The 13,442-nt window shown below is 28.6% G+C and overlaps 2 protein-coding genes across 3 annotated transcripts; both read right to left on the reverse strand.

The window, feature by feature from the left end:
• Positions 1-316: 316 nt before the first annotated feature.
• LOC123263184 (GTP-binding protein 2) lies at positions 317-6,855 on the reverse strand. The gene is made up of 6 exons (XM_044725738.1): positions 6,727-6,855; positions 6,440-6,459; positions 5,133-5,395; positions 2,600-3,528; positions 1,664-1,939; positions 317-824 (listed from the first exon to the last, which is right to left on the reverse strand). Exons 3-6 carry the CDS (start codon positions 5,389-5,391, stop codon positions 543-545), a joined length of 1,746 nt encoding a protein of 581 aa, XP_044581673.1. The 5' UTR covers positions 5,392-5,395; positions 6,440-6,459; positions 6,727-6,855; the 3' UTR covers positions 317-542.
• Positions 6,856-7,604: 749 nt separating this feature from the next.
• LOC123264419 (protein TAPT1 homolog) lies at positions 7,605-13,347 on the reverse strand. Of its 2 annotated transcripts, none has more exons than XM_044727706.1 (8): positions 13,140-13,347; positions 12,717-13,058; positions 11,730-11,884; positions 11,512-11,609; positions 10,041-10,363; positions 9,645-9,742; positions 9,355-9,570; positions 7,605-8,714 (listed from the first exon to the last, which is right to left on the reverse strand). In XM_044727706.1, the coding sequence occupies exons 2-8, from the start codon at positions 13,030-13,032 to the stop codon at positions 8,070-8,072; spliced, it is 1,851 nt and encodes a 616-aa protein (XP_044583641.1). In that variant the 5' UTR covers positions 13,033-13,058; positions 13,140-13,347; the 3' UTR covers positions 7,605-8,069. The 2 variants fall into 2 exon arrangements, with proteins under 2 accessions (XP_044583641.1, XP_044583640.1); XM_044727705.1 differs by having other exon boundaries at positions 12,717-13,061.
• Between the last annotated feature and the right edge of the window lie 95 nt (positions 13,348-13,442).

Genomic DNA, 13,442 nt, shown 5'->3' on the forward strand with positions numbered 1-13,442 from the left:
TTAATCCAAATTAATTCGAATTATTCCAAATTAATTGGAATTAATTCAAATTAATTTTCGAACCAATTCGAATTAATTCAAATTAGTTCGATTTGGTTCAAATTAGTTCGAATTAATTCAAATTAATTCGAATTATTCCATATTAATTCGAATTATTCCAAATTAATTCGAATAAATTTGCGAATTAATTCGCGGTTTTTGTCACTTTGACAGAATATAGGCATGTGGGTACTCATTTTAACCATAATCACTTCAGCATTAACCATCCACACTTCATTTCATCCAAAAAAATTATCAAAAAAAAAAAATTCAAAAATTCTGAATAATTTTTTTTTTTATTGTAATCTTAGAGCTAGTCTATTTACAATGGCCTTAACACTTGATAGACAGTAATGATATATAAAAATATTCGTCATAATTATTGAGCAATTACGATAAATATTTTCTCACAATAAATACTACTTGTCTTGTAATATATCTTTATTAATTATATTAATAATTATTTTTAAATAATTTGAAAAAAAAAAAAAAACGAAAAAAACTTAAGGTCGATTCTGAGATCCAATGAGCGGAAATACCTGAGTGATTTTACCGATCCCCTTGGTCTTGCCCTCGCGGAAGAGAAGCCGCATCCCGACGTGGAGGTACTCCGGGTGACTCACGAACCGGAACAGGACCGATGCGGTGTCATTTGTCTGGAGCCCGTCTTCTTTCACGTCCATGATTCCCTCCATTACACAAGTTTGTCGGACGTTGCCGACGTGCACTGTCGCTTGAAAACCCGGGAAAATCCCTTTTGCGTGGTAAACCACGAAAACTGTCGCCTGGAGCCAAAAAAATAATTTTTCATAAATATCATTATCATTTTTGAATTGTAGACGAAATTTCCGAAAAAATGAGTACCCACATGACTTTTTGAAATTTTCCAGAAAATTCGCGGAAAACTCACCAAAAAAAAAATTTTTTTAATAAATATAATTATTGTTCTCAAATTATTTAGAAAATTGATGAAAAAATGAGTACCCACATGCCATTTAGAAATTTTCCGGAAAGTTTGCGGATTTTCCGGAAAATCAAGGAGAAAAAATAATTTTTCATAAATATAATTATCATTGTTAAATTCTAGAGGAAATTTCCGAAAAAATAAGTATTCACATGCTATTTTGAAATTTTCCAGAAAATTTGCGAGTTTTCCGGAAAATTATGCCAGAAAAAAAAATTTCATATATATAATTATTATTTTTGGATTGTAGAGGAAATTTCCGAAAAAACGAGTACCCACATGCTTGTTTCAAATTTTACGGAAAATAGAAAGCCAGAAAAAATACGGAAAGCCAGAAAAAATAATTTTCCATTAATATAATTATTATTTTTTAATTTTCCAGGAAATTTCCGATAAAATGAGTACCCATATGCATTTTTAAAATTTTCCGGAAAAATTTGCAGGTTTTCCGGAAAAATCAAGCAATGAAAATAATTTTTCATAAGTATAATCATTATTTTTGAATTCTAGAGGAATTTTCCGGAAAAATGAGTACCCATATGCTTCATGGAAATTTTCAAGAAAATTCGCAAATTTTCCGGAAAAATTACAAAAAATCATGTGGGTACTCAAATTTCTAGGAATTTTAAGGAGAATTCAATAGTATAGGAGTTTTCTTACCTGGAAGAAGACAGTAGCGTGGGGATGGTCCGCGCTTGAGACGAGAACCATTCCGGGCCTTAGATGCGGTAGTGCGTCTTCTAGGCCCTCTAGGGTGAGACTCGCGCTCTGCGAGGCTCTTACTAGGCAGCAGGGGGCTTTATTCCGGTGCAGGCTTACCACGCGGACGTGCGAGAACTCGCCGTCAGGCAGTGGTCCGACTAGAAGCCGAGATCCTGGAGCGATGCTACCTTTGACCATTAGACCTCCAAGAACTGGATCCGGCAGACCCGCCACCTGGAAAAATAATTTTTTTAGGGATTAATTAGAGAAGTTTCATATAAAAAGGCTATATCTCCTAAAAAGTTCCTATAAAGTTCCTGTAACTCCTAAAATATTAAAAATAGACCTATAGTATGAAAACATTGTGAGTAGAAAATTTCCTAAGCTACAATTTAGGTTTCTTATGATTTTCTCCTAAAATCAATATTTTAGGAGTTATAGCCATTTTTATAGTGCCTAAATGATAAGTAGAAATAATTTGTTATATTTCACTACTTAGGCACTATAAAATTTCCTATAACTCCTAAAATAATGAAGATAGATACATCGTATAAAAATGTTTTTGATAAGAAATTCCTTAAGCTACAATTATGGTCATTTATAATTTTTTCCTAAAATCAATATTTTAGGAGTTATATCCATTTTTATAGTGCCTAAATAAAAATTATGAATTAATTTTTTATTTTTCGCTATTTAGGCACTATAAACGTTCCTATAATTCCTAAAATAATAAAAATAGACCCATAGTATAAAAATATCTTTTGTAGGAAATTTCCTAAGCTACAATTTCTATCTCATAATTTTCTCCTAAACTTAGTATTTTAGGAGTTATAGTAATTTTTCTAGTGCCTATAATAATAATATTTTAGGAATTAAACTCAAATTTTTCCTTACCTTAAAAGTCTCGTCGATTTGAAACAAGCAAGTTCCAGTCTCAGTCTCCAGATCCGAAGGTTCCGCGGGGAGATCCCTAATAAACATCGTAAGATCCTCCAATCCCACTCCAGAAACACTGCTAACACAAAACACGGGAATTTTCCCGTCCCACCTCTCATTCCTGAAGTTCCCAGTATTTTTCACCACTTGCAGAGGCATGGTACATCCTTGAGCCCTGACAGCGCCCTCTAGCTGTTCCAAAGTCAGCCGTTTGGAGAACCCAAGGTCGATTTTAGTAACAACGATAAAAAACGGCAGCCTGAGAGCGAGACACAGCGCCATGTGCTCCTGGGCAGCTTCATTAAGGGGCGGAGCTACTACTAGCATCACATGATGAGGAGAGTACCCCATCAGACCCAATAGCGTTGTCCTGAGATACTTCCGGTGCCCTGCGAGGTCAATGAAGGTCACTACTTTACTAGCATGTTCGCAAATTTCCTCCGCGGTTGTCATTTCCGCGTAATTTAACACATGACCGTCCTGAGCAAAGCCAATGATCTCGTGGGAGATCGAGGAAGTTCTGCCGCTGCGGATCTCGTGTAGATGGCGCAGCATGTTAAGTCTCGCCCTTCCGCGCCCGTTGTCAAGCTCTCCTTGGGTCAGGACTCCTAGGAGCGTTGACTTACCCGCGTCTTGAGAGCCTACGACTGCTAAGCGAAGGTCAGTTATGTCCTGGCCCTCTCTATCGCCTTTGCGAAACTTTTTTACTATCACTTCTGCGACTCGCCGCTCCGGGGGAGGTGAGAGCTTTGATTGAGGCCCGGCAGAGCGCTCGCGGAGCACTCGGGTCGTCGCGCCAAGGCGCGACGCCATGTCTCGCAGGGTTTTTAAGGAAGCTTTCATTTCGTCTCGGGACAGGCCTGTTAGTTTGCCGTTGTCTTCAACGCCTAGGTAATAAATTGCAATGTACTTTCTTAAATATTGATGTTTTTTAAGGTATAAGCTTATCCTGATGTTACAGGCTTCAAGAGCTTTCATTTGAGTACCCACATGCTTTTTTGATATATTTTTAATATATTCATTATATAACATATATATCAAAAATATAAGCTCATTTTGATGTTGTACTTATCAAGAGCTTTCATTTGAGTACCCACATGCATTTTTTATATATTTTTGATACATACATATATGTAATATATATAAATATATGAAATATATGAAAAATTGATGTGGGTATTCAAATGAAAGGTCTTGATAAGTGTAACATCATGATAAGCTTATATGTGTAAAAATGTCAATATTTTAAAAATTATATTGTATTTTATCAATTTATGATATTTTTTAAGATATAAGCTCATCATGATGTTACATTTATCAAGAGCTTTCATTTGAGTACCCACATGCATTTTTGATATATTTTTTATATATACATTTATGTAATATATATAAATATATGAAATATATGAAAAATTGATGTGGGTACTCAAATGAAAGGTCTTGATGAGTGTAACTTCATGATGAGCTTATATCCTTAAAAATGTCAATAATTTAGAAATTATATTGTATTTTGTCAAATTGTGAAATTTATAAAAATATAAACTCATTTTGATGTTATACTCATTAAGAGCTTTCATTTGAGTACCTACATGCATTTTTGATGTATTTTTCATATATACATATATATAATATATGTAAATATATAAAATATATGAAAAATTGATGTGGGTATTCAAATGAAAGGTCTCGATGAGTATAACATCAGGATGAGCTTATATCTTGAAAAATGTCAATAGTTCACAATATACAAGGTCATTTTTTAAGTATTTACATTTTTTAAGATATAATCTCATCCTAATGTTACACTCATCAAGAGCTTTTATTTGACTACCCACATGTATTTTTAATATATTTTTCATATATACATATATACAGGGTGTCCCAAAAGTCACGGACGCCATTGTAGCATCTGATGAAAAAAATAATTCTGAGACGAAAAGTCCTTAGCTATTTTTCAATTAACCGCATAGATAATTAATTATTAATTAAAAATAACGTTTCTTTATTTGTTAGAGAGAGAGAGCGCCCGTGTCCAGTAAAGTATGTGCCAAACAAAGACACAACTAACTGTATGACTAACTAGTTTCTATAGCTAACGTAGTCATACATATTTACTTACACATTCACACGTGCAAGCGTCTTCGTTGGAACGCACTTGACTTGACACTAGCGCTCTCTCTCTCTAACGCATAAAAGGACGTTATTTTAATTAATAATTAATTATCTATGCGTCTGATTAAAAAATGGCTAAGGACTTTTCGTCTCAGAATTATTTTGTTTATCAGATGCTACAATGGCGTCCGTCACTTCTGGGACACTCTGTATATATAATATATAAATATATAAAATATATGAAAAATTGATGTGGGTACTCAAATGAAAGGTCTTGATGAGTGTAACATCATGATGAGCTTATATTTTTAAAAATGTCAATAGTTCACAAGATACAAGGTCATTTCTTAATTATGTATCTTAGAGATTTTTAACTTACCAATTTGATAAATAGCTTCACCATGTCCTTCCTTGAGCCGCCACTTCATCTGCGTAACAAGGTGCTCGAACCGCTGGCACGAGGGATTAACTAACTTCAATTTATACTCAATATTCCCCTGCTCGGGTTCTGGAGGCAGACAGTCCAAGTCTAAGTCGTCTTCGGTTTTCATACTTTCCACGTCAGTGTTTCCATTAAACTTGTCCCATTTTTTGGACTTTACGTCCTCAGTGTCAAAAAGTGCCAGAAATGATTCCATTGTCCTAAAATTAATTAAATTAATTAATTAAAAAAAACAATATTAATTTTATTTAATCAATTTAATAAATTAAATTAATTAAAAAAATAAAAAAACACTAATATTAATTCTATTTCATTAATTTAATAAATTAAATTAATTAAAAAAAAAAAAAAAAACAATACTAATTTTAATTAGTCAATTTAATTATTGTAGATTCTAAGAATAAGTGAAATTCTAAGACGCTCGCTTTCGTAACTCGTACAGTGGCTACTTCGTGCAGGCCTTCAATCAGGCCTATAGGCCGATGATCTGTAAAGTGGTTGGACGTAAGTTCGATTCCCGGCGGAGTAACAAATTTTTTTTTAATTTTATAAATTAAATTTTTAATACTAAAAATTATATTAAAAATATTAATTGATTTTAAAATTTTTTTTTTTTTGATAAAATTTATGTCATTATTTTTTTATAAAAATACTAGGATTTTATTTTTAAATATAAAATTTGTATTTTATTTTTTTTCATTAAAAAAATTAAAATTTTTTTTTAATTTTAAAAATTGTAAAAATAAAAATAAAAAAATTTTTTTTAAGTAAAAAAAATATTTTTAGTAAAAAAAAAAATTTATAAAAAATTTTCTATCTAATTTTAGAGCCACAATTTTTTTACAAAAATACTAGCAGGATTTTATTTTTTAAAATAAATTTTTTTTTTTTAATTTTTTAAAATTAAAAAAAAAAAATTTTTTTCAATTTTAAAAATTGTAAAAATAAAAATTAAAAATGATAAAAATTTTTTTTTAATTTATAAAATTAAAAAAAAATGTAAAATTTTTTTTTAAGTAAAAAAAAATATTTTTAGTAAAAAAAAAAATTTCTAATCTTATTTTTGTGTCTTAATTTTCTTTAAAATAAAATAAAATATGAGCCCTTATGCAACAAATTATTATTAAAAATAATTGCATCAGCTGTCACGTGATTATTTTTGACAATTTGGTGTGTTATATCTTGTATACAAACAAAGTCTATCAATAACAATGACAAGACTGAACAGCTGAAGGTCAAATTACCTGCGACAAATCACTCTGTCCTGAAACAAAAAAAAAATATTATTATTATTATTATTACAATAATTATTAAAATTATGATTATTAATAATTAATAATATAAATAAAATTATTTGTTATTTAAATAATTGTTGGAAAATAAAAGGGGCATTTAATAATGATGAAATTTGGAGAGAAAGTGACAGCTGGTTAAAGCGCGCAATATTACCTCAGTTTCTTTGTCCAGGTAAGGGAATTATTGGTATTGTTATAGGAAAATAATGAGTAATTGGCAAAGTTTAATTACTTACTGATTAGTTTTCCATTCACGGTTTAATGTGTGATGATAAATACTGGGTAGTTGTTGTTTTAAAACTCAGCACTTGGGAGCTGATTGTTAGACTGTCGCCATTTTGGTTTTAAGTGACATCTGGTGGCGGAATTTTGGAATTAATTTAAAATTATTTTTTTAAGCGGGAAATTTAAAAATTTTTTTTAAAATTATTTATTATTATTGTAATTACTGTAATTATTATTATCTTTATTTTATTTTTTTTTTAAATTTATTTTTTATTTTTTACGAGGGAAATAAAAAAATTTTGTTAATTATTATTATTGTTATAATTATTATTTTTGTTATGATTATTATTATTATTGTAAATATTATCATTTTATTTAAAAAAAAAAAAATGTTTTTTAATTTTTAGCGGGGAAATTAAAAAAATTTTTTTTAATATTATTATTATTATTATTATTATTATTAGCATTATTAAATTATTATTATTATCTAGTAATTATTATCATTTTTTTTATTATTTAGTAAAAAAAAAAAATTTTTTTTTATTTTGAAATATTAATTTTATTTTTCAAAATTATTATTATTATTATTATTATTATTATCATTATTTTATTTTTTAATAAAAAAAATTATTTTTTTTCAATTTTGAATTATTAATTTTATTTTTTAAAATTATTATTATTATTTGTTATTATTATAATTATAATTATTAATTGTTATTATTGTTATAAGGTTAAAAAAAATTGCCAATAAAAAAAATATTTATTATAAATTTTTATTAACGCAAACAAAACTTTCCGTATAAAAAAAAATTAGCCTTAAGATCCACAAAAAAAAAACAAATTAAATTAAATATTATAGTTAAACACATACTTATAAATATAAAAATTCCCACATATATAAATATATTAATATATATAGACATATATAATATATACACTTTACAACAAAAAAAATTAGCTAATAATATAAACTGTAATTTTTTTCCGAGTCTCTAGAGCCTTTTTTGCGCCTCAAAAATTCCAGAATTCTATTTCAACAAAATGGCGGCTCTGAGCTTTCAAAATGGCTTCTTGGCGGGAATTTTAAACAACTTTTGGCACAAAAAATTAGTCAAAAAAAAAAAATCAAAATTTTTCAAAATTTCTTGTCAAAAACATAATTTTAAAAATTCAAATTTTCCCGTTCTGGCAAACATTTTGTGTCTATGCCGGCGGCCATTTTGTTTCGGAACAAAATTCGGGAGAAAAGGGTTGCATGTGGTGCAAAAGGCAGCGATGAGTAATAATGGAAAGCGACAAGGTCCAAAAGTGACTATTTGAGGCGCCAGAGGGCTCTGAAGTCTCCGAAAAAGGCTTAAGGCAACAGCGGCTCGCTTTCAGCGCGAGCCACAGGTTTTATCTCTTGATTAACATCATTGCAGGACAAAGAGGCCTCGCAGGACTTCTTGTCGGCATTTAGAGAGTCGTTGAAGCAGACGCTGGTCAAGCTGGTGGCGCTGTTAGACAAGATGGCGACGCCGGACTTGGGATCTTTGTCATTCAAGACAATCAACGGCACGGGAGAAAATTCCGCGCCGTGTTTTCGGAAGTATATGTTGGTGTGATCGACACTGAGTGTCCTGTTGAAGACGTTGTTCTTCCTTGTCTTCTCGAACTTGTCGCTGGTTTCCGCGGAGTGGGAGGCGATCAGGTCGCAAGCCCGCCCCAGGAGGATCAGGCTGTTGAGGATCCTTAATGCGAACAGGATCAAGTACCCCAGCAGGAACAGGATCATGTTCGACGGCCTAGAGGTCGCTGACAAAGTCGAGAACAGGACTTTGCTCATCGCGACACCTAGCGGCAGCGGAATGAAGCCCATCCGACGCGCCACTAAGTCCGAGGGGTCCGAAAATGCCGTTTTTTGCCGCGTTTGAGCCATGTCGTAGGCCAAGCTCAAGGTGTAGTCTCTGTAAACTGTCGAGTGCAGCTCGTTGAACCGCGTTATGAAGGCGTGTTTTATCTGAAACAATATTAAGAAATTTATCTTATGAAATATTGACGTTTTTTAAGATATAAGATCATCTTGATGTTAAGCTCATCAAGACCTTTCATTTGAGTACCCACATCAGTTTTTTATATATATATATATATATATATATATATATATATATATATATATATATATATATATATATATATATATGAAAAATATATCAAAAATGCATGTGGGTACTCTAATGAAAGCTCTTGATGAGTATAATATCAAGGTGAGTTTATATCTTAAAAAATATCAATAATTAAGAAATGACCCTGTATCTCGTAAACTATTGACATTTTTAAAAATATAAACTCATCCTGATGTTACAGTCTTCAAGACCTTTCATTTGAGTACCCACATCAATTTTTCATATATTTTATATATTTATATATATATTATATATATGTATATATGAAAAATGCATGTGGGTACTCAAATAAAAGCTCTTGATGAGTGTAACATCAGGCTGAGCTTATATCTTTGATATATATGATATATATGTATATATCGAAAATCTATCAAAAATGCATGTGGGTACTCAAATGAAATCTCTTGATGAGTGTAACATCATGATGAGCTTATATCTTAAAAAATGTCAATATTTAAATAAATAATCTCTTACCCAATCAACGACTACTTCCGCAGCGAGTAGTGCAAAACAATCTGGCAATAATATATAAAGCCGGTCAATTTTCCAAGCGTACTCCCGCATTGTTTGAAGACTCACCACTACCAGGAGCGTCAGGAGGTGAAAGCGCTCTCTTACGTCGGAACAGGCTACTTGGAACAAATTGTTCTTGTCAAATTTTTTGAACACTGCTCCTTTTAATTCAACAAACTGCAAAAAATTTTTATTAATTTTTATTATTATTATATTAACTTAAAAAAAATATAAATAAATACTTTACTTACATTGTTAGCTAAAACAATTGTTAGCAACGCCTTATTACTGCTATTAATAGCGACGTTTAATGTCGCTGCTTGGACTAGGACTAATATACTATGTAATACTGATTAATAAATAAATTAAGGAAAATTATAAATAAATAATTAAGGTAAAAAATTGAGACTTGCAATTTTATTCTAATTAAAAAAATAAATTTTTCTCAAAAAATTAACTATCTTAAAATTTATAATTAAAAAATTATATTTATTAATTTATTTTTTTATTTATTAACATTATATTTATTAATTTATTAAAGTCGATTTGTTTTATTTAATAAAAATAAAACTGCAAGTGTCAATAACTGGGTCTGTTACCTTAATTAATAATAAATAATTAAAATTATTTTTTGAATAAAAGGATACTGACATAACCAACAGTGAACAATAAATGTGAAATAGTCCCGAGATGCTGATGCCGGCGGGACCTCGACTGCGGCTCGGTCGCAGTCCAGAGCAGCGCATCTATCGTGTCCTGACCGATAGCGCTAAAGAGCCGGTCTCCGACCTCCAGCATGTTGTAGAAGATGTACAGCTTTATTACACTCTGACTCTTCACCCTGTGGTAGATTATTGAGGTGTCGAAGTGGGTTGTCGCAACGCAGCAGCTTATCACCACGATTCCCTTTAGGAGGTCGCAGATCTCCGCTGGTCGCAAAAATCGCTCGGATTTTCGCGTAGATTTAACTCTGAAAATTTTTTGTTAAATTGCACTGTATTTTTTTAAATATTGACATTTTTAAAGATATAAGCTCATCCTGATGTTACACTCCTCAAGAGCTTTCATTTGAGTACCCACATTAATTTTTCATATATACATATATATATATATATATATATATATATATATATATATATATATATATATATATAAGCTCATCCTGATGTTATACTCATCAAGAGCTTTCATTTTAGTACTCACATGCATTTTTTTTATATTTTTTATATATACATATATATAATATATATAAATATATAAAATATATGAAAAATTGATGTGGGTACTCAAATGAAAGGTCTTGATGAGTGTAACATCGGGATGAGCTTATATCTTTAAAAATGTCAATAGTTCACAAGATACAAGGTCATTTCTTAAATATTGACATTTTTTAAGATATAAGCTCATCTTGATGTTATACTCATCAAGAGCTTTCATTTGAGTACCCACATCAATTTTTCATATATTTTTTATACATACATATATAATATATATATCAAAAATATAAGCTCATCTTGATGTTCGACTCATCAAGAGCTTTCATTTGAGTACCCACATGCATTTTTCATATATTTTTCATATATTTATATATATAATATATATAGATATATAAAATATATGAAAAATTGATATGGGTACTCAAATGAAAGGTCTTGATGAGTGTAACATCAGAATGAGCTTATATCTTTAAAAATATCAATAGTTTACATGATACAAGGTCATTCCTTAATTATTGACATTTGTTAAGATATAAACTCATTTTGATGTTATACTCATCAAGAGCTTTCATTAGAGTACCCACATGCATTTTTGATATATTTTTGATACATACATATATATAATATATATAAATATATAAAATATATGAAAAATTGATGTGGGTACTCAAATTAAAGGTCTTGATGAATGTAACATCAGAATGAGCTTATATCTTTAAAAATATCAATCGTATACGAGATACAAGGTCATTTCTTAATTATGTATGTAGAGATTATTTTTGAATGCAGCTTAAATACATTATAATAAATTGACTTAAGAATGGATAAATTCAAGATCTTTGCAATGACACTAAAAATAATTTTTTTAAATTTATTATTATTTTTTTTTAAATGTAATTACCCAAAACAGTAGCCGAGGAATTTTGAAATTATCGCCCAGACTGCCATTAGGAAGCGGAGAGGTAGAAATGTATAGACAAATAAAAATGAATCTGCGCACTAAAAAAAAAAAAATAGTATAGAAAAAAATTCATACAATTGATAAACATTATTAAAAATAATTTTTTGTAAAATAAAATTAAAATTTTTAGTAATTTATTATTAATTATAAATAAATACCTGAAGAAATCCATAAGTCATAAATTTTTCAACTTCTCTAGGAATTTTAATAAAAGAATATATTTTTTCTCTTCTTGCAGAAAATCTTTCTTCATCATTTTCTAACTCATAACCTCTTGTTAGCTCCGTTTTAATAAAATCAAAAAATGATCCACCTAAAAAAATAAATTAATCATTATAATTAAAAAATAATAATAATTTTAAAAAAAAATTTTTTTTACTAAAAAATTCCTTAATTATAATTTTAAAAAAATTTTTTAATTTTTTTCACAAAAATAATGCCAAAAATTTTTGAAAAAAATATAATAATAATTATTATTATTATTATTGTCATTATCATTAAAGCTTGTAACAATGAAAAAATAATAATAATAATTGCTAAAAAATTTTTTTAAAAATTATTATTATTATTGTTATTATCATTAAAATTTGTAACTTACTAAAATAATAATAATAATAATACCAAAAACTTTTGTAAAAAATATTATTTTTATTATTATTTTTATTATTATTATTATTATTGTTATAATCATTAAAATTTTTAACTTAATAAAAAAAATAACTAATAATAATAATAATAATGCTAAAAATTTTTGTAAAAATTATTATTATCATTAAAATTTGTAACTCACTAAAATAATAATAATAATACCAAAAACTCTTAAAAAATATTACTATAATTACAATTATTATTATTGTTATAATCATTAAAATTTTTAACTTACAAAAAATAATAATGCCAAAAATTTTTAAAAAAAATATTATTGATATTATTATTAAAATTTGTAACAATAAAAAAAAAATAAAAAATAATAATAATAATAATAAAGCCAAAAATTTTTGTAAAAATTATTATTATTAAAATTTGTAACTTAATAAAAAAATAATAATAATAATAATGCTAAAAATTTTTATAAAAATTATTATTATGATTAACACTTGTAACTTACTAAAATACTAATAATAATAAATAAAAAAAAAACTTACCATTTCTAATATGACTTTCTTTCCTTTCTTCCCCACTAATCTGTCCTTGATCATGACCATCAACCAGGTCATCACCACCTCTAGCATCCTCACCATTAGCTATCTTGAGCCCCTGAACCCGAGAATTATCACCAACCCCACAATAATCATCATCATCATCATCATTATCATAATTAAAAGACTTTCTGAACCTGATATGTTTTTTGTCCATGATGACATCACCACCTTCTTGCTCACTATTTTTGTTTACTATTTTAAAGTGAATGTTATTATTGTGATAATTATTATTAACAACCTTGTCATTTTCCGTGGCCATGGTCAACACTTCAACATAACCTATTTCTTCTTTTAAATTAATAAAAAAATTTATTTATTTAATTTAATTAATAATAAATAATTAAATAATTATTTTTATTTTTATACTTTGTAGCAAAACAGCTGGTGTGATCTCGACTTTACTCGACTGGACTCGAGCAGATAATCATTTGTAGAAAAATATTATAAAAACATCTTACGTTCACTACAATATTAATATTTATTAGAAAAATAATTATTAAGACAATTTCAAGTGTGTAATTATTATTATTATTATTTTTTGTACGTGTGACACATCATCACTTACACAACAGTACAGCTGTTGTTCATGTGTGGACTTGTGCACTGTCGGTTGTCAGTTTTGAAACTAAGCGGCGCGCATGCGCGGGAGTTTTTTATTTTAAGCGGGAA

This window comes from Cotesia glomerata, linkage group LG4 (assembly GCF_020080835.1).
Source record: "Cotesia glomerata isolate CgM1 linkage group LG4, MPM_Cglom_v2.3, whole genome shotgun sequence".
NCBI classification, from domain to species: domain Eukaryota; kingdom Metazoa; phylum Arthropoda; class Insecta; order Hymenoptera; family Braconidae; genus Cotesia; species Cotesia glomerata.